Source organism: Ostrea edulis, chromosome 2 (genome assembly GCF_947568905.1).
Source record: "Ostrea edulis chromosome 2, xbOstEdul1.1, whole genome shotgun sequence".
NCBI classification, from domain to species: domain Eukaryota; kingdom Metazoa; phylum Mollusca; class Bivalvia; order Ostreida; family Ostreidae; genus Ostrea; species Ostrea edulis.
In genome coordinates this window covers 11,367,750-11,394,657 of record NC_079165.1, presented here as the reverse complement: position 1 = coordinate 11,394,657, position 26,908 = coordinate 11,367,750, and the positions used below count along the sequence as shown (strand labels likewise).

The 26,908-nt window shown below is 35.3% G+C and overlaps 1 protein-coding gene and 2 long non-coding RNA genes across 3 annotated transcripts in view; all 3 read left to right on the top strand.

Moving 5' to 3' along the window:
- Positions 1–26,908, top strand: part of LOC125678557 (uncharacterized) — a 213,387-nt gene that overhangs the window by 137,537 nt on the left and 48,942 nt on the right. Inside the window, exons 2-6 of the mRNA XM_056156094.1 lie at positions 19,614–20,863; positions 22,002–22,307; positions 22,844–23,185; positions 23,655–24,050; positions 24,242–24,553. Of these exons, the coding sequence (XP_056012069.1) occupies positions 19,614–20,863; positions 22,002–22,307; positions 22,844–23,185; positions 23,655–24,050; positions 24,242–24,553 (2,606 nt within the window). The remainder of the gene's footprint in view (positions 1–19,613; positions 20,864–22,001; positions 22,308–22,843; positions 23,186–23,654; positions 24,051–24,241; positions 24,554–26,908) is intronic.
- On the top strand, positions 7,978–10,611 carry LOC125678578 (uncharacterized). The gene is made up of 4 exons (XR_007371560.2): positions 7,978–8,130; positions 9,278–9,446; positions 9,738–9,917; positions 10,213–10,611. It is a non-coding gene; the product is annotated as an uncharacterized LOC125678578 (long non-coding RNA).
- LOC130052083 (uncharacterized) lies at positions 15,371–19,503 on the top strand. The gene is made up of 2 exons (XR_008800444.1): positions 15,371–17,472; positions 18,278–19,503. It is a non-coding gene; the product is annotated as an uncharacterized LOC130052083 (long non-coding RNA).

Sequence of the window (26,908 nt, the reverse complement as noted above, 5' to 3'; positions counted from 1 at the left end):
TGCTAACAGCACTTGTATTCCTCCAAGAGGAAGCGTTTGATTAAATTTCAGGGCAATATCTGTATCCGTACTGAAAAAATGTCTGGAAAGCTGACCTACTTTCAGCTCCAAAGTAGGTCACCGTGCACCAATCCAGCTGAAATGCAAACTCACTCTTAGGCTTCTTGAGCGAAAAATTGTGACCAATTTTCAAAGTCGCACAGGCATCAGTTACGGAATAAAGTCCGGAAAACACGACCTCGGACTGACAGACAGCTAACCAGCCTGAGAGACGCACGGAGAGCCCCATAACATAATACGTCTCGTTTGACCGTGTATAAAAAGTAAAATTCCGTCCAAATGGTGGTTGACTACCGGTAGCGCAATATACATAACAGAATTTTTAAGCGATCAACAGTTGCCTCGAATTAGGCGCCAACAAAGTCTTTCATTATTACGGATCTAATTGTTCTTCCGTGCTGCCTGGGTAGTACTTTCACCAACTCATATTCCGTATGGTATCAGACTCTCTCAGACTCAGACTCTCCAACTTTGCGCTGGAAAATCCCTCGTGCTACCGAAAGTCACTTTTGAAATCCCCTATACTGCACAAGTCGTAACGGGAAAGACTCCACAACTGATGTTAGTTGGTGTCTGTTAAAATCTGTCTTTTATTATGATTTAGCTATGGCTTAAAATGTAAAAGAAATGTCTGCTAACAGCTGTCGTACGTGAGCCATGATCTTGAAATGTAATAAAGAATTGCACCGATGTTCACAGTCGTCTCATAGTTATGACAAAATTTGAAAAATGAAATTTCAAAATAACCCAGTTCATACGGAAATAGTAAATGAGTATTATAATGTCATTAACGATAATATATTCTTATGACATCAACATGTATTACCTAAAATTCTTATAGACCTCCAGTACCAGTAAACAGAACATTAAAACAGAATAAACCGGTTTCGAGATACGTTCGAGTTATTTCCATTTGAAGAACTCTCGTACATAGTAAGGCGCGAAATAATTTGTTTACATGCGCAAGTGGGACGAATATTCATCACTGTATAAGTAAATGTACTCAGTAAGTTTCTCATACGTAGTTTCATCACCCAAATTCAACTGATACACAAACAAAGTAAGTGATAAGTATTCATGGAGTAATTAAACACATGCTATTGTCATTATATCACGTAATTTCGTTGGTCGGAGGTATCATATCCCAGATATTGCATTCAAATATGACATTGTTTAAGGAGGTATGCTACACCAGCGAGATTTGATATGGATGAAAAGTGGTGGATGTGTTGAAATTGAAACTTTCAAATTTACTTTATTTAGTCAAAAAATACAGTTTTAGTTGAAAGCAATCTGAGAAAAAATCAACCCCCCCCCCTAGACTCGAACACGCGATCCACAGTTCAGCAGTCGACGTGCTAACCTACTGAGCTACTCAGCTAGGCAAGAATTTTTAAAACGAGTAGACAAATATTGCTGATATTCATATTTTCCACCATGTTTTAAATGGTAGTCAGTCATTATGACGATGTAGAGTACATCCTTAATGTTTCTACTTTAGTAAAACATTTCTCTTGATAGTATTTTGCATTTCCTACATTTACATATTCAGAGAGAAGCCGCTTTTAATACATTTTATCGTCTTTGTCATTGACTGTAGGTTCATTCTGTCCCACTTAAGCACGCAGAAGGAGAATTCGTACCCTCAAGTAGGACCCGGGTTCACCCGAAAGTAGTTCTTCTATCTCAAAGTAAATGCGTGTAATAATAAATACAGGTGAAACTCTTATCTGTTAGAAAAGAGTAAATGTGCTTACTTTCTGCATGACTTTGTTATTGTCGAAGCCCAAATCTTTCGGCGGATAGACATGCTCCAATTTACATTCTGTTATGAATCCATTTATTAGGTTTTTCTACTTTTCTGTGGTTTCCTCGTGTATATTAGTATTGTTAGTATCATTCTATATCTTTTTCCAAACTGGGTGATTTTTTGTTTCAATGCTTAAAGATATACGGATGTATATTTAATTGCTGTGATAAAATTTAGAAATTCATTTCAAACTTAAGGATTATCTCCCTCATGCATAGCTCTTATGCTTTGACGAATTTGACTCCACTTTTTTTGGCACTCTGTTTTCCCCTAAAATAGCTCTTAGGGCCTACAACTTTACTGGTATTTCGGATTTCAAACATTTCGGTTGAGCATCACTGAAAAGACATTATTTGTCGAAATGCGCATCTGGTGCATCAAAATTGGTACCGTATCAGTTTTATATTATGACCCCTTGGGTCGAGGTCTCTGCTGGTGGACTGTTAGTCCCCGAGGGTCTCTACAGCCCAGTAGCTAAGTACTTCGTTACTAGTTTGAAAATACGGATGTGTATTTAAATGCTGTGATAAAATTTAGAAATTCATTTCAAAATTAAGGATTATCTCCCTCATGCATAGCTCTTATCCTTTGACGAATTTGGCTCCACTTTTTTGGCACTCTGTTTTTTCTAAAATAGCTCTTAGGGCCTACAAGTTTATTGGTATTTCGGATGTCAAAAATTGCGGTTGAGCATCACTGAAAAGACATTATTTGTCGAAATGCACATCTGGTGAATAAAAATTGGTACCGTATAAGTTTTATATTACAGATGAAAAAAAATTTATCATTATATAGAACCTAACAAAATATGCTTTAGTGGGACAATATCGATGTTGGGGAATTGTTCCAACCCATTGATTAATGGTTCTACAAAGGTCACCTGTGGTCACCATTATGATGTAGTGAGTATATAAGGGTTTCCTCTGGTCATCTATTGCTTTAATGATCATATAGGAGTTTCCGCTGGTCACCCATTGATGTAATGGTCATAAACGAGTTATTTCTTGTCACCATAGATATAATCATGTAAGGGTAACCGTTGATCACCCATAAAAGCAGTGTTTATAAGAGGCTTACCTGTGATTACCTATTATAGCAATGGGTATAATAGGCTTACCTATGGTCATCCATTGATGTAATGCTCATCTAAGGGTTACCTTCGGTCAGCCATTGATTTCATGATCATATAAGGGTTACCTGAGGTCACCCATTGGTGTAATGGTCATATAAGGGCTACATCTGGTCACCCATTGATGTAATGATCATAAAAAAGATACCTCTCGTCATATATTGATGTAAATGTCATATAAGGGTTAAATGTCATATTTGGGTTACCTCTGGTTACCCATTGATGTAAATGTCATATAAGGATTTCCTCTGGTCACCCATTGATGTAATGGTCATACAAGGGTTACCTCCGGTCATCATTGGAAAACAAATCATAGAAAGGTGTCCTGAGGTAACCGACATATCAGTGTATGGACGACCTTAAGTCACCCTTATTTATTTTTCTACTTGTATTTCAAATACATAGTCAAGTAACAGGTAGAGTGATCACATGACCAATCTACCAATCTCCTGTTATGTCCGAAATATATACTACCGTCATCATTATATTTTCTATTTACAACAATTTTAATGAACAATTACAAAGTCAAACCATAACATGATTTAGACAAAATACCGATGGACTATCTGAACATAATTTGGACAACCCTCTTTTAAAGTTTGGTCAAAATGTACCCAGTAGATAAGAAAATTAACAAACAGATATACAAATGATCAAAAAAGCTCATTTTATTCTTTGACTCAGGTGACTAAACAATCGCCTTTACACTGTTGTAGATCATAAAATATAATCCATGGTAACATGGTTTTCAGGTCTGAAATCAATAGGTGACCAGATGTCAGCCTCCAGGTGCAACATTATCTTATACATGTAATTATCTGTAAATAAATTGCAAATAAATAAAAGGATGATATTCAAAGTTCAATTTCATTTTCACTGCATTCTATTTATTATCAGCTAGGTTCAGATCACAGTCTCCTATTTGGAAAATCAGAGGGATGCATATTACAGTGAATTATCATTTTTAAAATTGGGCTATTTTTTGCTAAGAAAGTATGACATGTAAATGACCAATAAAGACTTGTTCAATATTCGTTTTCCTTTGGAAGTGTGTAGTATACATTGTCTGCATTGTACCGAATACACTCGCCTATAAGTCGGATTTTCGGGAGTTAAATTTTGGTCAAAAACTCTATGCCCGACTTATAGGAGTGTCCTAAGAAGATTAGTATTTTTCTGGACAGTGTAATGTATAGCCTAGTATTTTTTAAACAACAACATGGACGAAATAAACAAAATAGAAACTGTTTAATTTGTTTGAGAATAAAAGATGAAATATCGATGTCATATCCAAATATATTATTGGAACACAGATAAATACACAAGAGGATTGATATGAATTGATTTGTCGAGAAAAAAATATCAAATATCGGAGCATTTCTCAAAATATTATTTGAAACACAGGTAAATACATTAGAGCATTGATTTGAACTTAACCGATTTTTGAAAAAAGTTAGACCGACTTATAAATGGGTCAATGACAATTCCCTCGACAATGACCTAAAACTATACAACCCACTTATAGACGAAGCGACTTATAGGCGAGTGTATACGGTACTTTCACTTTTATGTGGGACTATATTTATAAAGTAGTGAACTGTGTAAAAAATAGGGTGATCCAGGGTCATACTAAAATGGGGTGACCCTTGGTCCTACTTTAGGGTACGAATTCAAAGTTGTACTAAATGCACCTCCTACACAGGAGATCTCTTATCTCGAAACTGGCGTATTAATGGTATTTAGAAACTATGTTCTCAGTAACACTCCAAATTAAAACAAAATTAACGGTATTTAGAAACTATGATCTCAGTAACACCCCAAATTAAAATAAACATTATCTAAAGTTACGTCTAAATTCAAATAATACATGTACACACTTAAATAACATTCCGTTGCTTGTTTTAGAGTGCATTCTGAGACATACTTCGTAACATGATCAACATTCTGATATAATAATTCAAAGCACTATCTTCAAGGTTAAAGACTTAGAGTATCGTAACATTTAAACGGAACGGGTGGTTCCGACTTTGGACGAATTCAAAGTAATGCCTAAATTTAACCTAGACGATAAACTGGAAAGATAGACACGGCAATTAAACAAATTCAAAACATTGTTGACAACAAAGGGCATTATTTCACAAAACCAGATAAATCCTCACGTGTGTGATATTACGAAATTGGGGTTGGGGATGAAATATATGTACCTGTGACGGTCTCCACACAAATGCTCCTAATGAAATGGGAGTTCTATCTTTTCTTATATGTGTAGAGACCCACGGGTCATATTACAGACGTAAATTTCGGTCATTATGTAACAGGTTTGTAAGTTGATAATAAACAACTCCTGTATAGATTCAGGGAATTTAATATCAGAGTGAAGGATATCTCACATGCACATATTTACAGCCCTGCAATACATGTAAAATAACAATAATATGATTTCACACAGTGCATTGATTAATAATTGACAATATTACTTATATGATTTATGAATGTAATTTCCATCAAGATAAATGTATTACTCATCTTAAAATCACAATCAAGGGAGACAACTCTTAAAGTTACATATACTGGCATGAACAGATTTCCTCCCATAAATAGTCGTCATTAAAACTTCACCCCTTCTCTACCGTACCGGTCTATTTGACCGATGGCGCGTAAAAACAGGACAGCGCAAAATGAGTGCCTCTAAATCTTTGAAACTACAGTCATATATCATATACCTAGTAGTGTATTGATCAGCCCTGATACACCTATCTTGGCTAGGGCGAGACTGTTACAAGTAGGTAGGGCTGTATCGCCCTAAGGGCCGAGATATCTCTGTCTCGTCCCGTTGTCAAGGGGCTGTTTCGCCCTTAAATTTCAAATGGCTATTTCTTCTTTAATCTTTTGAAATCTAACATACCTACATGAAAAAATGATATTACAATGTAGACGCATTTTTTTTTTTTTCAAATATAATACTTTTTTCCACGACAAAATTTAATTTAAGCAGAAAAATTAAATAAAAACGTTTTCAAAAACAGGGCTAAATTCCAGCGAGTATCTAAGCAAATGGGGGTAACCCAAGTAACAATTGTTTATTTACAACAATAACACGTTTAAATTCATTTAAAAACAATCTACGTTCTAGGCGATAGAAAACAGTAGGATAATCATGGAGGGTGATACTGAAGCATTTTCAGAAATTCCCGGTCCTAATGCAGATCAAAATGTTAATTTACGGCAATTTTGATGTAGAAAACTGCTTTAAAACGATTTCTGAAATCTAAACTACCGAGGACTTGGCAATAAAACGAGAAAAGCAGAACCAATATCTTCTGACGTATTTCAACGACGTATAGATGGGAAACGGTATAAAATATTACTTTGAACAGTATAAAGTAACATTCCCTAAGCAAAGAAATAGCAGCATCATATCTGTAAACATTCCACTTCATACGATGACGACACGTAAACAAAGTTCCACAGCTCTTACAAATTATATGAAATAATGAAAACGTGCGAGTTTGGTAAATCCGGGGAAAAAAATAATTCACTTTATTTCCAATCTTAGTATTAATTAGCAAACCCCTAGGAGCTGCTTAATAGTATATACATGTACATGAACAACACTGCGATAGATGTGACGAGTTTCTCAGTCAAGCAGTTCAGTTAATTGAAACGTTCAGATTCTAGACCACAATTAATCATCCAACTATCGTGACCAGCAATGGAATAAAGCCACAAAACCCAGCATGTTTCACAATTCCAACAGTACTGGAAACATAACCATTAATGTTAATCCACTGAAGGAATGAAATATCGTTGCCATATGTACAGTATACCATGTATTTATGTTTGGGTCAATACCCCCCCCCCCCCCCCCCCGAATTTAAAAAAAAGATATTTATCAACTTGTTGTGTTTTAGGTATATGATATAAACAATATCACACTCTAATGTTGATCTCGGACCTGGCATTTCCCCTCGAGTGATCTCGGGGGCCAATCCCAGGTCCGAGATTAACATTAGAGTGTGATATTCTATATAAGATATATGATCTATATATCATATTTTTGGAACTTTTATCTATTTTTTAACTATGTAAATATAACGATTAATTTAATAAAAGCATTTAAACGAAAGATGGCTTCGTCTAAATATGACGCAACGCTTTGTCGCAAGGCCATTTCCCCCCTCGATACGATTTTTTTAATCTCCCGTATGAATGCACTATTTTTTATATTTTTGAAAAGCATAATTATATTCTGTGCTTTCAGAACATATAAAAATTATTTTTAATGCCTGGCAAAGTTATAAGAAAATAGTAAATTTTTTTGCACATGTTCGCTTTCTTACGATTTTATTTCTCAATGTTTAAACAGATCGGCGTTTTACCAATATTCATATATGGAAATAGGGGAAAGTGAATACTGCCTGTAAAAGTAGAGGACATTTCCTTTTTGATGGGCCCTTATTCGTGTTATAATTCTTGGTAGTTTTTAGATTACGATAAAATGATATTGGGACATGCTGCGCGGTTTTCTTTAAAATTAGCGACAAAACGTCGTCGCTGAAAGCGATCGACGCGCGTCGCACAATAAAGTAGTGAAAACTATTTGTGTTGTCCTCTATTGGTAATTGGATACTTTTTTATACACTAAAACAATATACACATATATGTATGAAATAATCTGCCAGGTATTCTCTGCTTTTTAAAACAGAAAGAGAGTATGAAACCGTTATTGGTAACTTCATAAAACACCTAATGAGAAGGTTACATCGGTAGAGTGAATTAAAAAATAATAATAATAAAGTACTTCAAATTCAGATATAAACGTTGTGTAATATTTGTTCGGAATAGAATTTTTTTTTTTCCTTCTGCCAAACAAAGAAAACAAAAAGACCAGTCTCCATATTGTTTTTTTTTTTTTTTCCGTGATCCGAATCGCGGCCGCGGGGTTTTCTGAAAGTGTGCACGGGCAACACACGTGTTTCCGTTTCAACGAAAACAACACAACAATTTGAACAAACGCTTGTAATGTATTTTACATCTTGAAAACGACCTGATGTCAGATGAAGAAGTCTGAAGATGCCCTGGATATCTTGTCGCAGGATGACCCAAACGAGCATGCATTCAGTAGAAAAATGTAAGTTGATGTAGCCACATAGGCCAACTAGGAAAAAAGAATGTTCGCGGTTATGTCATGTTATGAAAAATTCACGATTAATATATTAACCGCGATTTGATGCCATAATTTGTCGTTTCACGAAAGAAGATATTTATATTTCATGATATCTAAACCAAGTGTATACCACCCAATTGTTTATTAAGAGCTGAATATATCTGACATCAATTAATCTGTCCTGGCCCGGCATTAATCAGTCTGATCCCATCCCCTCCTTTTTGATATCTCCTCACCTGACGCGCGAGTGTAAGAAGAGGGTGGATTTAGTGTACGATGAGAAAGGGATGGTATGGTTTTAATCAGACTGGACGTTCATGACCATTGGTGCGGAGGCTATTTTCCAAGATTTTTCTATGTTTATAAAAAAAAATGAAAAGAAAACATAATCTGTTAGGAAAGCATATATTACATTATTGTATTATCGTAATAATAGAATGTATTACCGTAATTTGAGTTTTTTCTTCATATTGTAACAGAAATAAAAACGAAATGTGTGTTTGGGACAAAGGGGAGGGGGGTAACATCAATCAAAATCTGGCTATGACAGGCTATTGAAAATTCATTTAATTATATGATCCATATATGCTGGTGTGCTATGAGCTGATGGGCATGTGCCATCTTCTTGCCTAGATTTTCTCTAATTTCGACTAAATCCACACACCATCAGAGAACCATGCCAGGGGATTTAGACACTGTGTACCATGAAGAACCAATTCAGTTCTACTTTAAATCTGGGGCCATTCAATTTTCCTCAGTCACAATATTTTCGCTGGACGCTGGATGTTTTAACCTGAATTTCTTTTGTATTTATTCCCATGTTATGTATATGTTGGGCATAATGCTAACACCTCCATGATGTATATTGGTTTTTTTTTCAATATGTACTCTGCTACACTCGCAATGTATAATGAAATTATCTATTCATTTGATTTCTAACACATGTTTGTAATCCCTTACCAAATGGCACTTTAGATATAGAACATCCCTATCTTTAAATAAATATGACCAGTACTTTCGTGCGAAACTGTCCCTTACTATCATAAAGCTTATATTTTGCTTTAAAACATAAACCAATAATTCTTAATTGTATTTTTTCATCTTTAAAAAGGTTATTGACATCCCAATCTTAAGTGGGAAGCTTCCAGGTATCTTCCGCTAGTGACAGTCTACTGGCAAATCCAGACATGCATTGGAAGTATGTTGATGTGGAGGACACAGGGACACCTGATCCAAGAACTGTGACATTTCAGTCGGAATGACAACCTGTCATTCAGTTGGTATGACTCTTTGAGGTTGAATATAGGGTTAAATCCGTATACACTTGGTTAACATTCAAATGAATCCAGATAATACATTCACAAATGGAATCATGGCATTATGGTACACTGATATGCGTGTACCATTTTACTGTTTATCGTTGCATTACTAGATATAACATGCATACAAAAAGAGACAAAACACGGAAAATCATTATTCTGTTTCTAATTATTAAGGTATGATAAGTGTTTTAAATGCTGAGAAATAAGATATGATGGCCAATACTGATTTTTTTTGCAATTTTCTTTCAGATTTGGGACCTGATTATTCAGAGAATTGCAGATTTTATGAAGCTGTTTTTGACAGAAGATTTGGTTTTCTCCATCTGTGTTGCCACCAACCATTATGCTGTGATGGTCATATCTAGGGGTACGCTTGTCATATGCTCCCCAAGGAAGTTCGCAGCCTCTCACTGAAGAGGAACTGTACAGGTATTACTAGTTTTAAAATACCGATATTGTAACAGTGATTTCCAGTTTAAAACAAATAATAATAAAATGCATTTTAATAAGATTACCTTTACCAAAATTAATCTGGCTGTGCATCTAACACATTTATTGTATGTGTATTACAATTACCCCTGATAAAATTTTACAAGTAATTAAACGCATATTGTTCAGAGGGCCTTGATTATAGAAAACATTTTCAGAGCCAATTGAGTAATCAAAAGCTCTGAGAATACATCAGTATTTGGAGTTAAGTATAAAAAAATCTTTTTTTCTTCAGATTTTTGGGCATTATCTTATACATGTCTGCTGAGAAGTTCCAGTCGATACACAGATATTGGTCAACGCCTGCCACTATCAGAACAACCCAGTATCAAGAATTATGTCTAGAAATATGTTTTAAGAGGTTGAAAATAAGAGCATTTTAGTTAAATATAATACAAGTACATTTAAATTTAGTGATTGAAAGTAAGTACTGGAACATTCGTATACATTGAACTTGGGGAGGAAAAACGGGCATTACTTTCTCATAACATTTGATATCATAACGGTGTTGTAGCTTAGCAACCAAATATATTTGAATATAAAAAATAGATTATTTTAGATTTTAACAGAAAAGATCTTTGTTTTAATGTTGCAATATTTATATTATTTAGTGGAACATAATGGCAAAACGTCATATTATTAAAAAATGATGACTACGTATATGAAGTATGAAATTTCCATTTTATGACCTTAATTCTCTTCATTATATTTTTTGTTAAAAACCTTTTAAAATCTTAAGATCTAGTCAAAGATTATGTTTTTAAAATCATGTGACATTTACTAATTATCATGCAATGTAATTATGTTTAAATTGTGTGAATTTGATATCCGAGTTCATTTGGTTTAGTAGATCGTAAAACTCCGATAACTTATCGACATCATCATCCCACAAGATAAAACAATCATCTAAATATCTCTTCCATTTAGACTGTATATTATTTGCAAATTCTGCCCCCCACAACGTACATAGTTGATCATGTAACTTATGTTCTAGATAACCTAGGGTTAATGTTGCATAGGTAGGTGCGACTTTTGTCCCCATTGCAGTTCCCTTAGTTTGGAGGTAATGATGGTCGGAAAAAGCAAACGAGTTGTTGTCTAGAACTAATTTTAGTGCTTCTAAAATAAAATCCTGTTGGAATCTGTCATTAAGTACATCGGGATGTTTTTCCATCCAGAATTTTACCGCTTCCAATCCTAATTCTGTAGGAATATTAGTATATAAACTAATAACATCCAGAGTGACAAGTTTAGTGTTGGAGGTGACCTGAGTAGGTAAATGATTTGTAAAATCCAGATCGTCTCTTACAAAGCTGGGTACTTTTTGGCAATATGATTTTAAAAGTATATCCAATAAATGACTCAGTCTTTGCGTTGAACAGTTTGGTCCTCGTACTATGGTTCTGAAGGATAAGTCAGCTGGATCCAGACAAGTAATACATACACTATTTTGATTTGCTATGGCATCCTTAATAATTTTGGACTTGTGAACTTTAGGAAAACCATAGAATTGACTCTCTCGGAATTCAAAGTTTGTCAGGTAGTCCTGTTCTTTATCTCTTAAACCTTCCGATAGTGGTCCATATACTAGATTTTTAATATTATATATAGATATATATATATATATATATATATATATGGATATGTACCTGGACTCTGCAATTTACATACAATAGTCTAAAAATACTATTTATTAAAGTTAAGCTCAATTGCTCACTCTGAACAAATTAATCAAATATTCTGATTATAAAATAAAGTGTAAATTGATAGATTCACCAATTTACTCTAAATATTCAAGCAGTTGATCTATGAAATCAATGAGCTTTAAAGAAAACTATCATTCTTTCTAGATGCAAGGTGAAGATAACGAACAGTGATCAATCTCATAACTCCTACAAGCAATACAAAATAGATAGTTGGGCAAACACGGACCCCTGGACACACCAGAGGTGGGATCAGGTGCCTAGGAGGAGTAAGCATCCCCTGTTGACCGGTCACACCCGCCGTGAGCCCCATATCCTGATCAGGTAAACGGAGTTAGCCGCAGTCAAAATCAGTGTGCCAAGAATGGCTTAACAATCGGTATGAAACACGTCAAACAGCATTTGACCCTATGCGAGGTTGTATTGACGAACTAGATCGTTATAACGACCATAGAATTTGCGAAATGCTGACTTCAATCGAAACTGTTGAAATCCCTGTACCATCAACTTGTTTGTCAGTAGCTTACCTCGATTTAAAAACTGACTATACCCAGAACAAGCTCTTGCATATCGAATCAGTTGAGATATATAAACACCATATGCAGGTGATAATGGAATATTGCTACATAAATGTGGGAAGTTGACGATGGAGAAACTGAAATCATCCCGTTTGTCATACAGTTGAGTTGTTAGTTTGCCGTTAATGTCTACTTTCAATAAAATATCTAAGTATGAAGCAGAAGTGGACGACTCTGTGGTGTCCTTTATTTCGAGCTCACAGGGATATATCAAATCGACATATGAATGAAAGCTATCATTGTTAATAGACACAACGTCATTGATATATCTAAAAGTCGAACTGAAGGTCACAGCGAGAGATTTTTTCTTCTCACGTAGAAGTTTTTGAATAAATTCTGCTTCATATGAATATAAAAACAGGTCAGCTAACAAAGGATCACAATTTGTGCCCATGGGAATTCCAACAGACTGTTGGAAGACCTGATCACCAAAGACCACGAAGATATTGTCAATGAGGAACTCTAGCATATTTTTTATTTCAACTTCAGAGTACTTGTGCGTGGAATCAGAGTGGTGTTTAACAAAGTAAGTTTTTGAATGACTGATCACTAGATATGAATATTTCCGTTTTCCGTTTTTGTTGAAGAAGCAACTGTCTATGATGTCAAAAAGTCTAGTCTTTAATTTATCGTGAGGAATGGTCGTGTATAGTGTTGAAAAGTCATAGGTTTTAATGCTATTGATTTGGGAAAAATTCTGTGATTTCAAGTTTACTAAAAGTTCTTTAGAATTTTTTAGAATCCACATTTGATTAACACCACTTCTGGCATATGTAGTCGCACAGTAAGTTTGAAGTTTCTCCTTCACAGCTGTTAACATTTTCGTGAGGAGCAAAGATAGGGGCTTGGTAGAGCACTTACTGGATCAAGCAATGTATCTTTGTTTGTAAGGGTTTTTATGTAGTTTAGGAATCCAGTATAGGTACGGTAACTCATATTCATTCGACCCATTGACTGGAATATTAAATGTGTCTAAAACTGAAGCATGGTTTTGAAGAATTTCGTCTTTTGAAAGGGCAGTTGGAGTATAAGTATGATTACCAAAAGCGGAATTAATGCCAAGTTCGTTTAAAATACAGTTCTAATAATGAGCCTTACAAACAAAGACAATGTTGTTCTTAGCTTTGTCAGCTGGAACCAAAACATATTCCTCATGTAACCTATCTAATTCTTTTATCACTTCTGGTTTACTAAACACAGAAGGATAGATGGTACGTACTTTTGTTTGCATGTGTCTAATGCGGGATTTTAATATCCCTCTTATGCTTTTAACCCATTCTGACAATGTATCAAGTTCTTCTTTTTCATATTTAGCCCATCGTCTGGCATAATCTTCGACAGAACTCATAATAGAGATGAAATTCTGTCGCCAACTAAAAGACCGAGGTTCTCTGTATTTAGGACCTTTAAGAATAAGTGATTTGAGGTCCTCATTTTCAACTATATCAACATCACCAGTAATGACATGTAGCTTTTCTCTCAGTTAATATTTAGTGCAAAGGGAATCTCATTAAATCTGCAAATATATATAGACTGGACATATTAATTGACATTTACCAATAAGGATAATTAGTAATGAATTACTTACCAGAAAAGAAGGGAAAGTCTTTATAGAAGGTCTTAGTCAATGTTGTCGATATGAAGTCTGTCCTTTCTCAAAACTAGACAAAGAATGCTCAATTTTGGCGGTAAAACCCAATGACCAAAACAATAAAAACCAACCAAAAGCAACTTCACAAAACACAACCAATGAAGTTCAAGAACATAACAAGACCTTTGACATTTGCCTTAAGGTAATGACTAGTAAATGTGTTCACCTATATATATATATATGTAAGGGCTAGAGAAATAAAGGAGTGAATCTAGGTTTTTCTAAAGTAAAATACATCCAAGAATATATCTATAGCAAAATTTATTCATTAACCCAAATATCACTCTATTACTATTATATAATTAATATAACACCCTTGTTTCTCAATGCCAATGCTGTTTTCAACAATTGAATTAATTGTTTTCTCTGCATTTCATAAGAAGTAGTATATCATTTAGTAAGATTTACAAAATTACGTTTAAAATCCAAGCTCGATGCTGGTGGGTTGTTGTTTTGTTCTGATTAGATCAATAAACAGTACACTATAACATCCAGGCGCGGATCTACATGTAGATATTTTTCAAAGGGGGGGGGTTGATGAGGAAATGTAGGGGTGGATCCAGGAATTGCTGTTACGGGGAGGGACCGCCACTTTATGAGGCATGGGGGGTAGGGGCCTCCTTGAGGCCCTAAGTGGGTCCAGGGCGAAACCCTGGTGGGGGCCAGGGGTCGAAGCCGGAAGCTCCTGGATTTTACAGATTTTATAGGGCTTAAAATATGTCTCCTATTTAAGTCATTTTTACTATTTTCTATCATTCTTAATAAGGTGAAATTAGTAAAATGACGCAAATCTTAAGGGTTTTTGGAAAAAATTAAGTTATCCCAATGAAGTAATTCAAGAATTCAAAAAGATTTTATCATTCATTTCTCCGGGAGTGTAGGAAATTATTGCTTCTTTTATCGTTTAGTACATTTGTCTAAACAAGATACCACGATTTACCTTAAATTTGAAAATTTTAGGGGGCGCGCCGGCTGCTCCCCCCCCCCCCCTTTAAATCCGCCACTGAAATGAGAGTTGTTATAACGTACGTTAACATAGTTAAACGACAACTTAACAGGAATGCTATCAATTTGTATTTCTAAATTCAATTTTGGATTAATGTTAGTGTATAATTATCAAACGTAGATCTGTCACTCTTGATTTTAAAACGAATCCTGTTTTAAAATGCATTCCGATTTACTCCCTGTATTTTTAAAAACAAAATGTAATATACAGATACAAACTATAGAAAAGATAATTTGAATTATCATCATCTGATAGAAATGTTCACGCACAATTGTATAAACAATTTCCATCGCCTCGGATTTATTAACTCTATAGTCTTTCTCTCTCTCTCTCTCTCTCTCTCTCTCTCTCTCTCTCTCTCTCTCTCTTTTAGTGAATCCAAAGGGGGGGGGTGCAACCCTCGTAACCCCCCCCCCCTAGATCCGCCACTGTCATTGCATTTCCAGTCTTGTCTTGTTGAAAAAGATTTGTTTTGGTGAACAATGATAAGTCGTGTAAATTATCGATAAAATCAAACCTTTTGTCATTCATTTCTCCGAGTGGACAAAAAATTATTGCTTCTTTTATCGTTTACATTTTTCTAAACAAGAGACCAAGACTTACTTTGAATTTGAACATTTTAGGGGGATTGGCCATCACTGTATATAGCTAGAGCAATATTTGATTACCTACTTTCACCTGGGCTAAATAAACGTACCCAATTGTATATCTGATATGTAGCTTTGGTATTGCTTATACATAACGTATATCCATACAGAAAGTGATTTTAACAGCCTGTCTTAAAAATTGAATTAACATTGCAAAAACATTCCACACAAACATCTGTACCGTTATATCGAGTATTATAAAACATGTCCATTGTGTTGGGGTTTTTTTTGTTTTCTTTGGGTTTTTGTTGTTGTTTTTTTTTTGGTTTTTTTTTTACATTTCACTGTGCACATATATATTCCCTTGTACCCGTGTGATGACCTTGAACTGAATATTAACAAAAGATCCCCAAGACGGGGGGGGGGGGGTTATCCTCTCGCAATAAGTGTGTGCAAGCTTTTGATGAAGTATTGTAGTGACCCTCCAAAATGATAGGGTTCTCTTTTGATACCAATGCCAAAGTATGAATTACGTGATCTGTAGAGTTTCTACAATATCACTGTTTCACAGACAAACGTTTCCGTCACTATATCCCCTCTCACAATGGATTGCGAAGGGATAAAACATTCGATTACTACATTTGTTTTAAAAGATATATCTTGATCAAAAATGTGCTTTTCTGCGTAATAAAATCGGGAACTATTTTACTTATTTATTCATTAGCGACGCACAACAGGAAAAAATCTTCTTTTCTTTTTCGTAATACAATAGGGGACTATTTTATTTATTTATTTTTAGCGATGCACACCAGAAAAATGCAATATATCCCGTAATGCAATAGGGGACTATTTTATTTATTTATTTATTTTTAGCGTTGCACAACAGAAAAAATGCACTTTTTTCCGTAATACATTAGGGGACTATCTTATTATTTTTTTACGATGCACAACAGAAAAATTGCAGTTTTCTACGTAATACCATAGGGGGCTATTTTATTTCTTTAGCAATGCACAAGGGACAACAGAATGCATGTTAAAACGAACAAAATGATTCGATAATATTGATATTTGCGGATTCAAATTCTTTCGTTCTATAGAAGACGCGGACAAGAAGTAGAAGAATGAAGCAACAAATCATACAGGACGTCAATCATATGATAATAGTGAGGAATTACTGTGCGTCGTAAATAAGGGTTAGTGTTAGAGGTAGGGTTACGATTAGAACTAGTCTAAAACGTTCAAAGACAAATTGAATAGTACTGGTCCCCACTGCTAATAATATTCCTATTCTGAAACTACAGTACCCCTTGCTTGTCGTAAGAGGCGATTAAATGGGGCGATCCTTCAGATGAGACCGCAAAAACCGAGGCCACGTATCACAGTAGGTGCCGCACGATAAAGACCCCTCCCTGCTTTAAGGCCGTAAGCGCCGAGCATAGACCTAAATTTTGCAACCCTTCACCGGCAATGATGTCGTCTCCATATGAGTGGAAAAATTCTGAGGACCTACACTAACCCTGATCCCCACGGAACCGTATCTTAATAAAGATGAGTCTTAAAATTTAGCGCCGAAACTGCTTGACGTTTGTCATGTGACCATAGCATACGATTTCAGAAATCAACTTTCGTTTTCAGTTGTGCCTGTTAATGCATGAACTTTCTTTTCCATTTCATGGAACATTGTGACCTTCAGTTCGTGTCGCAATGCGCAACAATAGTTATGTACTGAAACTATGGAACAATATAGAATAAGGTAACAGTACACAATATCATCGTTCTGGTGATTCAGAGAATGATACATGTTTGCATAACCGACTGCGGCTCGACATTATTTCGTGCTATATTTAGTGTACATCGATAGATCACGGAATTCTGGGAAATATTTGCAACAGCAATATGTAAGGAGAGTAGATTAAAGAAAAAATGAACCAACAGGAAGCCATTATATTTTGGAATGCGCATTGAATTCGGTAAGTCAGATTATACGTGGTTCTTTCGTCGTATCTGATCAACATGACGTTAAAGATTAAAATACCTGATTACGAACATACAAATTAAATGTCATACCTACAAATCAGCTGTTCAATGATTTATCGTTTTTTGGTTTTTTTCTTCTGTTTTGTTTTTTATTTTTGGTTAAAAGATCAGAAAAATCTTTTAAATGTGTATATAAAAAGTGAAAGAAATGATTGGCAATTGAACAGCTGATTTGTAGATATATATTTACCCGAGTTCTTGCGCTAAGTCGTCTAAGAGAAGAAAAAAATGTTCCCCGTACCGAGCTTTAAAATACACTTTAAAACTTATTTCTATCTGATTTTTGTTTGTTTGGTTTTTTTAAAAATATTTAAGACATGTTTAATCAGAAAATCATATTAGTTTTGATGTGTATAGCCCACATTTTTGTAGGTCTTCCGTAAGTCTTCAATTACCAGCAGGTCTTCAATTAGGTAGGCCCGACATATTCGAAATCTATCAAGACTGTCATTTCTTTTCACACACATACGAGGCGTATATAATGCAACCTATACACAAGCGAAATAATATCTCTATGTGAAGTGGCTGTACTTTGGACCTGCTAAAGTCTGTCTAAAAATATCTTCGAGTCCCCGAGTAATTCACCGCTGTTTTACCTCCCACGAGTAATAAATAACACTCGTATGCTGCATGTACCTGTAGTTTTCATTGTTGTGGTATAATTTGAATTTAGGTGCAATGCTGGGGAAAAGAATATAGATTAACATTTTATGTGATATACCTGTATGTACATTGTAGATAAAGTTTGGATACATTGTAACACCACAGGTATAAGCCAAAGGAAGCAAATCGATCTAGATTGTTCGAACATGTATGGCAGATGAGTTCATCCGACGCATTGCTATACTATCCTTTGTTTTGAACATATTTTATTTCATAATACACACAGATGGATTGGATACACGTTCTTCCAACTTAATGGACGTCTCGAATATAAAAATACAATGTATTTATAAAATAAAAGAATGTCATACAAACATTTTAGAATTCAACTATATTTTGAAAATTTTATATACTATTCCAAACCTCAAAGAATCTCTAATGTACGTCTGTACCTTGAACCCAAAAGATTTTTTGACTGCCTTTTATAGGAGTGTGCTGACTCACCAAGGTAACTGTCAGGAAATGAAAATAGAAAATGTGGATAATTGAATCATATAAAAACAATTAGATAGCTCAAAGAATCGAAATTGTTATAATCGGTCAACAGGAGATGCTTACTCCTCTTAGGCACCTGATCTTACCTTTGGTATGTCCGGGGTTACTAGTGTTTGCCTAACTCTTAATTTGTTAATCTTTAGGGGATTTATGAGATTCATCAATGTTTGTTACCTTCATTTTTTTTCCATTCAATAGACCAGCATTAGGACTTGATAACTCCACATGCAAGATAGTATACACTTGATATGTTCACTAGGCTCTTTGGTCTATTCTATATTTTCGATTCTTATGTTGTATTCTCGAGTTTTTACACTCACGTAGATACCTCACCAACGTTAGGTAAAGTGCCACAAACTTTGACCTATACATGACGCTTACATGTACGACCGTAGCTCTTGGGTTCTTTATCGTCTCAACGCCTACTGTGACGCGCAAACTTACCTGTTGAAGGTCATGTCCGAAAGACCCACGACGCACATTTCTAATTCCGGCCTCTTGAAGAGGAAACAGTTAAAACCTCTGATACATTTCCTAGGTTTAACACGAAGCCGAGATAAAGCATCGAAACTGGGCTTCCTGGCTGCGAGTCCAGCACACTAAGCAGGATACCTCTACTGGTCACTGATCAGGGACGAAATGTAAAGGAATTTAAACTCTTTGATTGTGTTAACATATATACACATGATATTTGATATAGATATAAATTGCGACTGATTGCATCTGAATAACACCGTGAATAGAACAGGGGTAGTCGGAATACTAATAACATTGATACGTTCCTAGGTCATACATGTAGACAAAAATGATTGGCAAATTATGAATGATCAAATACAATTTCATCTTGTGAGAACTTCTTTTTAATTGTGGTGGGCTTCCCATCTGTTTAAATGCACATATCATTTTTGGTTTTCAGCAAAATAAAACAGAACGAGTTCGAAATGGAGAAGCAAGACAATGCAGAAGAAACAGCTGTCTTCCAGAAACAGTTGATCGAAGCAGTCACCAATGACGATATTAGGAATCTCAGAGATATATGTTCTTCATTGCCTAAAGAATTCAACATAAATTTTGAATTTCAATATGAACATAAATCCGAAACTCTAATTCACCTCGCTGTTTCTAAATCTGTCGAAATTTTGAACGTTCTCCTAGAAAAAGGTGCTAATATTCAAGTAAAATCCCACCAGGGCAGAACTTTACTGCATGTGGCTTGCATGAAGGGAAACGTTGCTGCTGTCAAACGTCTGTTGGAAATTGGCCAGGCTCATTCCTTCATCAACGCTGTAACCTCTGACGGAGAAACTGCAATTCACCTTGCATGTTGGTGGCCCGCAGAAATGATGATAAGTTTGAAGGAAAATGGAGCAGATATCCATATGAAAACAAAAAAGAGCGAAAACACTCTTCATTTAGCTTGCAAGGCACAAAATATTGAATTGGTGAAGTACCTGCTAGAAAATGTTCCCGACTCATCGTTTATGCATGCTGTAACATGTGCTGGAATAGATCCATTCAGCATTGTGACTTCCGGATATATGCATGGCAAACAAAGAAAAATCTTAGAACTTTTACTTAGTCACGGTTATAGTGCTAATTCAATGGATAGAAATGGATCTATGGTACTTATGAATGCTGTAGTCTCAAATGACTATGAACTAGCAGAACTTTTGTGTAAACACGGCGCAAATGTTAATCTAGGAACTTATGGTAATTCATACAAAGCTATTCACTGGGCAAGTGAACGGGACTGCAATGCCAAAATGATTAAGCTGCTGATAAATCACGGGGCAAACATAAATCAAACCTGGCGCCATGGGCAACGGCCTATTCATCTGGCTCTGAAGCACTCCAAAACAGAAAATGCCAGAGTTTTACTCGATGCAGGAGCCGATGTTTCGGGATACATACGACTTAGTAATCCTCGGTTTTCTTATATACCAACACTTTGTCTTGCTGCGTTTCGGTGTCCAAGCCTTGTACCACAGTTTCTAGCTAGAGGAGCTAATCCAAATGAAGTTCATGCAACAAGTGGCTTGTCTGTTCTTGGAATTTTGATAGAAAACGGTGCAAGTCGAGAGGTGTTAAAGTCAGTTATCCAAGCTGGAGCTAACATAAACAAGGGCTGTTGCGGAAAGACTGCGATCCAGTGCTGTGAAAATCTAGGTATGTGTACAGTAATGTATAAATTATAATCATAATGCAGATTTTGTTACATTTCAGAATAACTTGTGGACATACTACAAATCTGTCTTCAAATCAAAATGTTTTGAGTTATCGTTTTCACCATTATTTCAATGTTCTATAATATTTTCTTTTACACATTTTGTGAACATTGTCATAAATGCATTTGATATATTAGATAGCCACTCAATCATTAATTACAGTGTAAATATGTGAAGGGTTCTATGTTACATCAGCTTTGGATACCGTATACGTAAAACATGAAGTGCCAGATAAAAATTGAAACCTTTAATAGACAATAGATACAGAATGGTTTGGGAATACTATACATATGCAATACGTGTATCAATCAACGACGACGGAAAGGACAACGTTTCAATGTTTGTTGCACAACAGAAATGGAACCATGAAAATCTTCCAACTCATGAAATTTTGCACTTGTAATTTAAAGGGACTGATTCACGATTTTCCTCAAAATTTTCTTTTTCACTGTTAATGATCAAAATCTACTGCCTAATGTGATAAAAAGATTTCATATAAAATTAAGGTTATACATTGTCACAGAAGCTCATTTTAGAGAATTTATTATTTGTTTTGTAAACAAAGATTGCGGTATGTTATTGTTTACGAAATTTTCAAAAGAAATGGATATCGATATAAGTTTATTATATCTTTCATATTTCAAACATTTTTGGGGTAAAATGTGTCATCTAAAAGTAAAACTTTTTGACTAGGGAAAATTAAGATGCTTTATTTTACAAAATCAATATTTCACTTGTTTGTTTGTATACTTAAAAAGACTCGAGTCTTTGTTTACATAACACAGATTCAAGGCTTAGATATTGCTTTTATTCTTGCATTCAGAAGGTCAAAAGTTTGACTGTCAACATTAAATAAGTTATATTTTTAATGTTTAACATCAAAATTGAAAAATATATTTATCAAAAACCGTGAACCAGTCCCTTCAAAAGATGTAAAAATTTAAAATCTATGAAAGTAAAGATAGTTTTCATCTCTTCTTTTCTTTGTGATGTGGGTATCTTTGTACATATATTTGCTTGGAAATATTCAAGCACGCGTCGGCCGCCATTTACAGATATTTTCCACGTCTGTATTTCAGAGCAAATATTTGCCTTTTTGGAGAGTGGAATTTTTGTGTCACAAATCGAATCCCAGAGGAATGAATCACTCTTGCTGATGGCCATTTCAAAGAATTACCACGACACAACTGCTTACGATGCTGTGTCTAAGCTGATATCATTAGGATGCAACCCCAATTATACAGCGACAGGAAATGATTCGGCTTTGATTCTATCACTAAAAAAACAATTTTGGAAAATAGTTAACTTGCTTATATCAAAGGGAGGCGATCTCAATCACAAAGGACTAGAGGGAAACACAGCACTGCATGTTTGCTGTCAAAAGGGTGCGTACGGAACACAACTTATTCTACATATAGTGTACGTATTGTACACAAGTTATTCTACATATATAGTGCGTGCTAAACACAATTTATTCTACATAAAGAGTGCATACTGAACGCAACTTATTCTACATAGAGAGTGTGTACTAAACACAATTTATTCTACATAAAGTGTACGTACTGAACGCAACTTATTTTACATAAAGGGTGCGTACTGAACACAACGTATTCTACAAATATGGTGTATATGCAATTGTTTTGTTTTCCTTGCAAATGTTGATCAAATATTATACAAGTATATGCATTTTAAAAAGTGAAATAACATGTCAGTTATTCATGATAAATATTTTGTAAATTTTGTACGCCATTGATGTATCAGTCACAAGATCCAAAACCAAAGTTTTGTTTTCCATTCACTTTAAAATGATATATAATCATATCTACAAGAATAATTATGTAATAAGCAAGATTTTACTTTTGATTACTTGATATTGGTTGTTAAAATAGATAAGAAATCAGCTTGCAATGTTGTCTTACAGGTTACTCGGATGGTGTTGAACAACTGTTAACAGCAGGGGCACTTGTCAATGTGGAAAATAAGAAAGGATTGACACCACTGCTAGATGTAATAATGGGAACCTGTGATTCCGAATTTCATGTTTTGAGCAGTAGGCGAAACATAAAGACAGGCCTCCTCAGATGTCTTCTGAACCATGGGGCTGACGTGAATAATGTATTTCCGACCACTTCAGAGTCCACGCTTTACCACGTTTGCTCGCGTGGGGATTCGGAAACAACAAAATTGTTAATTGATGCCGGCTACGATGTCAACAAATTGGAGAAAAATGGTCGAGCGCCAATATTCGCTTGTTTGCCTTTAGGTAAATTGTTTTCTGTCATATATCGACCGTAACAAAACATACACTAGTACATTGTAGTGAGAACAGGGGCTTCCATATATGTCCTTCTATATATTTTCTCTGTTTGTTAGAAACTAGCTTTGTGCATGCCGTCCGTATTTCTACCCTCGTGTTATCTTTTCATCTTTAACTTCTTTGAAGTAATGTTAGCTACAAAACAGTGTTTACATAACCATATCTCAAAAATATAATTCTGAGATAGCCTTCAAAAGTAAACAAACATAACCCCATCATTCCAATTCTTCAAATGCTTGAAAAGATATCTCAATGAATAATTCGAATATTGACCTCTAAATAGTTGTTCACGAGGGGTAACTGATTCAAATAATTTATAATTTTTACGTAATGAAATCAATGATAACGAATACACAGCTGTTTTGCACAGTGCAAGTATATGTATAAAAGGTAAAATGTTATTCTAACGTTTCAGATTCGTGTAGAAAAACAGACACCATTAAAATATTGCTTGAAAATGGTGCTTCCCCAAATGTACCGGATGAGAATGGAACATTTCTACTGGAATGTGTTTTTCAGCAGCTGAAACAACCTCGAATGCATAATTACCTGCACCACAGTGCAATGATACTATTCAGAACTAGAAACGATGATTTGGCGTCAGAATTAAGGTCAGTTTTTCGTTTACTTCTTCAAAATGGAGCTGACCCCAATGGGGCAAAAGCGGGCCAGGATTCCCTTCTTTTACAGGCAATAAAGAGGTCAGATATGGAGGATGTTGTTAAGACCTTGATTGAATTCGGAGCTGATGTATGTCATGTTGGGGAAAATCAGAGAACAGCATTTGAAGAGTGCTTGAATAATGAAGATGGTAAGTAACCGAAGCTAGTCTTGAAACGTCTGTCATAATGATGAATATTATTTGGAATTTACACACAAGTTCTACACTTGGTAAAAAAATTGGCGGAGGACAAAATACTTTGACATTTGATTGTATACAAATCATCTAATATGATCTATTGTGTTGATATTTTCTTGGGAATTATATCTTCTAACTTTCAGGGTTAGTATTGAGTACAGCAAGAGGAAAGATGCTCTCCCATTTAATTGAAGCTAACTTTCCGTTGAACAAGCCACTAGTTATGGAGAACTATCCCCTGGAACTTGTTCTGATGTACGAGAATACGGATAGCATACTTCAAGACATGTTTTCCAAAGGAGTGGACCCAAATAAGTACAAGGAAGGGAACGAACCGCCTTTAGTACTCTCTGTGAAAGAGATGAGGTGGTTAATTACATTAGCTTTGATGGAGGCTGGAGCGGACTTATTTGTCAAAACAAAAGATGGGATAACAGCTATTGACTTGTTTTATGGTAAGCTAAAAGTCATGCTTGCTCATTCATTTCGAAAATAACCATTTATATGTAGACACACCGATTGTTCAACACAGAGTAACAACCACTTTAACTCATCCGAACAGAAGCTTGAAAATTTAAAGGGTCTATGCAATGAAATTGAAAATTTGATGAAGATATGAATTGCATTCAGGGAGATATTAGCAAACATCTCCAAATCACACCTAAAAGCAATTTTGAAATAGTCGGGTTCAAGCGCCAAATCACTGTGACGTCACAACGGGTACAGTGGCATTGTGGAAGAGCTCAATATTCACTACCTCATAGGCACACCATCAGGAGTGCAAACTTCGAAGCCATTCTCGCGTTTCATTTTTTAAAATATTTTTATTTGTCATGAATTTTTCGTTATCATTTTATTTATATGCAAACAAACTATAAAAATATTTACTTTATTTGATAGCAAAAAACACATCGATAGATTATAATGAACTAACCAGTTATTGAGTACTTTTTTCCAACTCCTTCTTCGTTGGTTGTACATAGAGCTGTTTTGAGGCGAACGATTTTGGTCTAGGTCATCCTTCAGCTCACAAAGGTATGGCTGTGTCTGTAATTCGACATCAGAACATTCAATTACGTGAGCTTTCTGATCAAAATTTGTCCGTTCTCTGTCGTCGTCGGTGTCGTCGTAAACTTTTCACATTTACGACTTCTTTTCAAGAACCGATGCGCCAATTTCAACCAAACTTGCCACAAAGCATCCTTGGGTGAAGCGCTCTCAAGTTCATGTCCCTTTCAAAGGGGGAGATAATCACAAAAATGCAAAAAATAGGATGGGGTCATTTAAAAATCTTCTTCTATAGGCCAGAAAAGCTGAAATTTACATGAAAGCTTCCTGACATAGTGCAGATTCAATTTTGTTCAAACCATGGCCCCCGGGGGTTGAGAGGGGCCACAATAGGGGATCAAAGTTTTACATACTAATATATAGGATACATCTTTAAAAATCTTCTCAAGAACTGACCCAGAAAAGCTGATATTTACATGAAAGCTTTCTGACTTAGTGCAGATTTAGGTTTGTTCGAATCATGGCCACCGGGTGTAGGATGGGGCCACAAGGGGGATCAAGGTTTTGCATACAATTATATAGGGGAAATCTTTAAAAAGTCTTTTCAAAAGCCACTGGACCAGAAAAGCTGATATTTACATGAACGCTTTCTGACATTTTGCAGATTCAAGTTTGTTCAAAGCATGGCTCCCGGGGTTAGGATGGGGCCACCAGGGGGATCAAAGTATTCCATACAAATATATAGGGAAAATCTTTAAAACTCTTCTTTTCAAGAACCACTAAGCGAGAAAAGCTGATTTTTACATGAAAGCTTTCTGACATAGTGCAGATCCACATTTGTTCAAATCATGCCCCCCGGGTGTAGGGTAGGGCCACAAGGGGAATCAAAGTCTTGCATACAAATATAGGGAACATCTTTAAAAATCTTCTCAAGAACCAATGGGCCAAAGAAGTTGACATTTACATGGAAGCTTTCTGACAAAGTGTAAATTCAAGTTTGCAAAAACCATGGCCTCCAGGGTTAGGTTGGGGCCATAATAGGGACTTAGGTTCTACATGCAAATATATATGAAAAATCTTCAGATATGGGCCAAGGTGACTCAGGTGAGCGATGTGGCCCATTAGCCTCTTGTTTAATCCGATGAAATAACGCTTAAATCGCTGCATGAACTACTGTTGGTCTCTATATCTTCCATTCCATATTCCATGTGTGATCCAGTTGTGACGTCACGTTTTCGGTCGTTTCTATTTTTGCTTGGTTGCATTTTGAAAGCAGGTAAAAATAACCACTTTACACGATCGATAACTGTTAATTCTGCACCGGTTTTGATGCAGTTTTTACGCTCAACTCAGTAAAGAAAGTTCTTTTTAAGCACAATTAATTACGATTTCATTGCATAGACCCTTTTTAAAAAAATCTTATATTTGAGCAAGGGAGATGAATTATGGAAAACTACTTGCATTTAATTGTTTTAAACCCATTCTGACATTTGTATTGAGTTAAATGAAATGAATTATCAACATGCATATTCTAAATTAATTTACCAATATATATATATAAGGTATCCAAGGGGTGGAAAATTCTAGTTTTGTGACTGGATACCTTAAAGTATAATTTAAAAAATCACTATCACTTGTAACGCCAAGTACTTAAAACAGACGAAGAGACACAGCCTATTTATACAAGGTCTGGCTTTCTGTAGTCATGACTAGAACTCACGTTTTCTCTCTCAGGAAGCTAGTGTTATTCTGAGCTATCGCTGAGATACCATGTGGTTAAGAAAAGAAGTATAAATATTTGT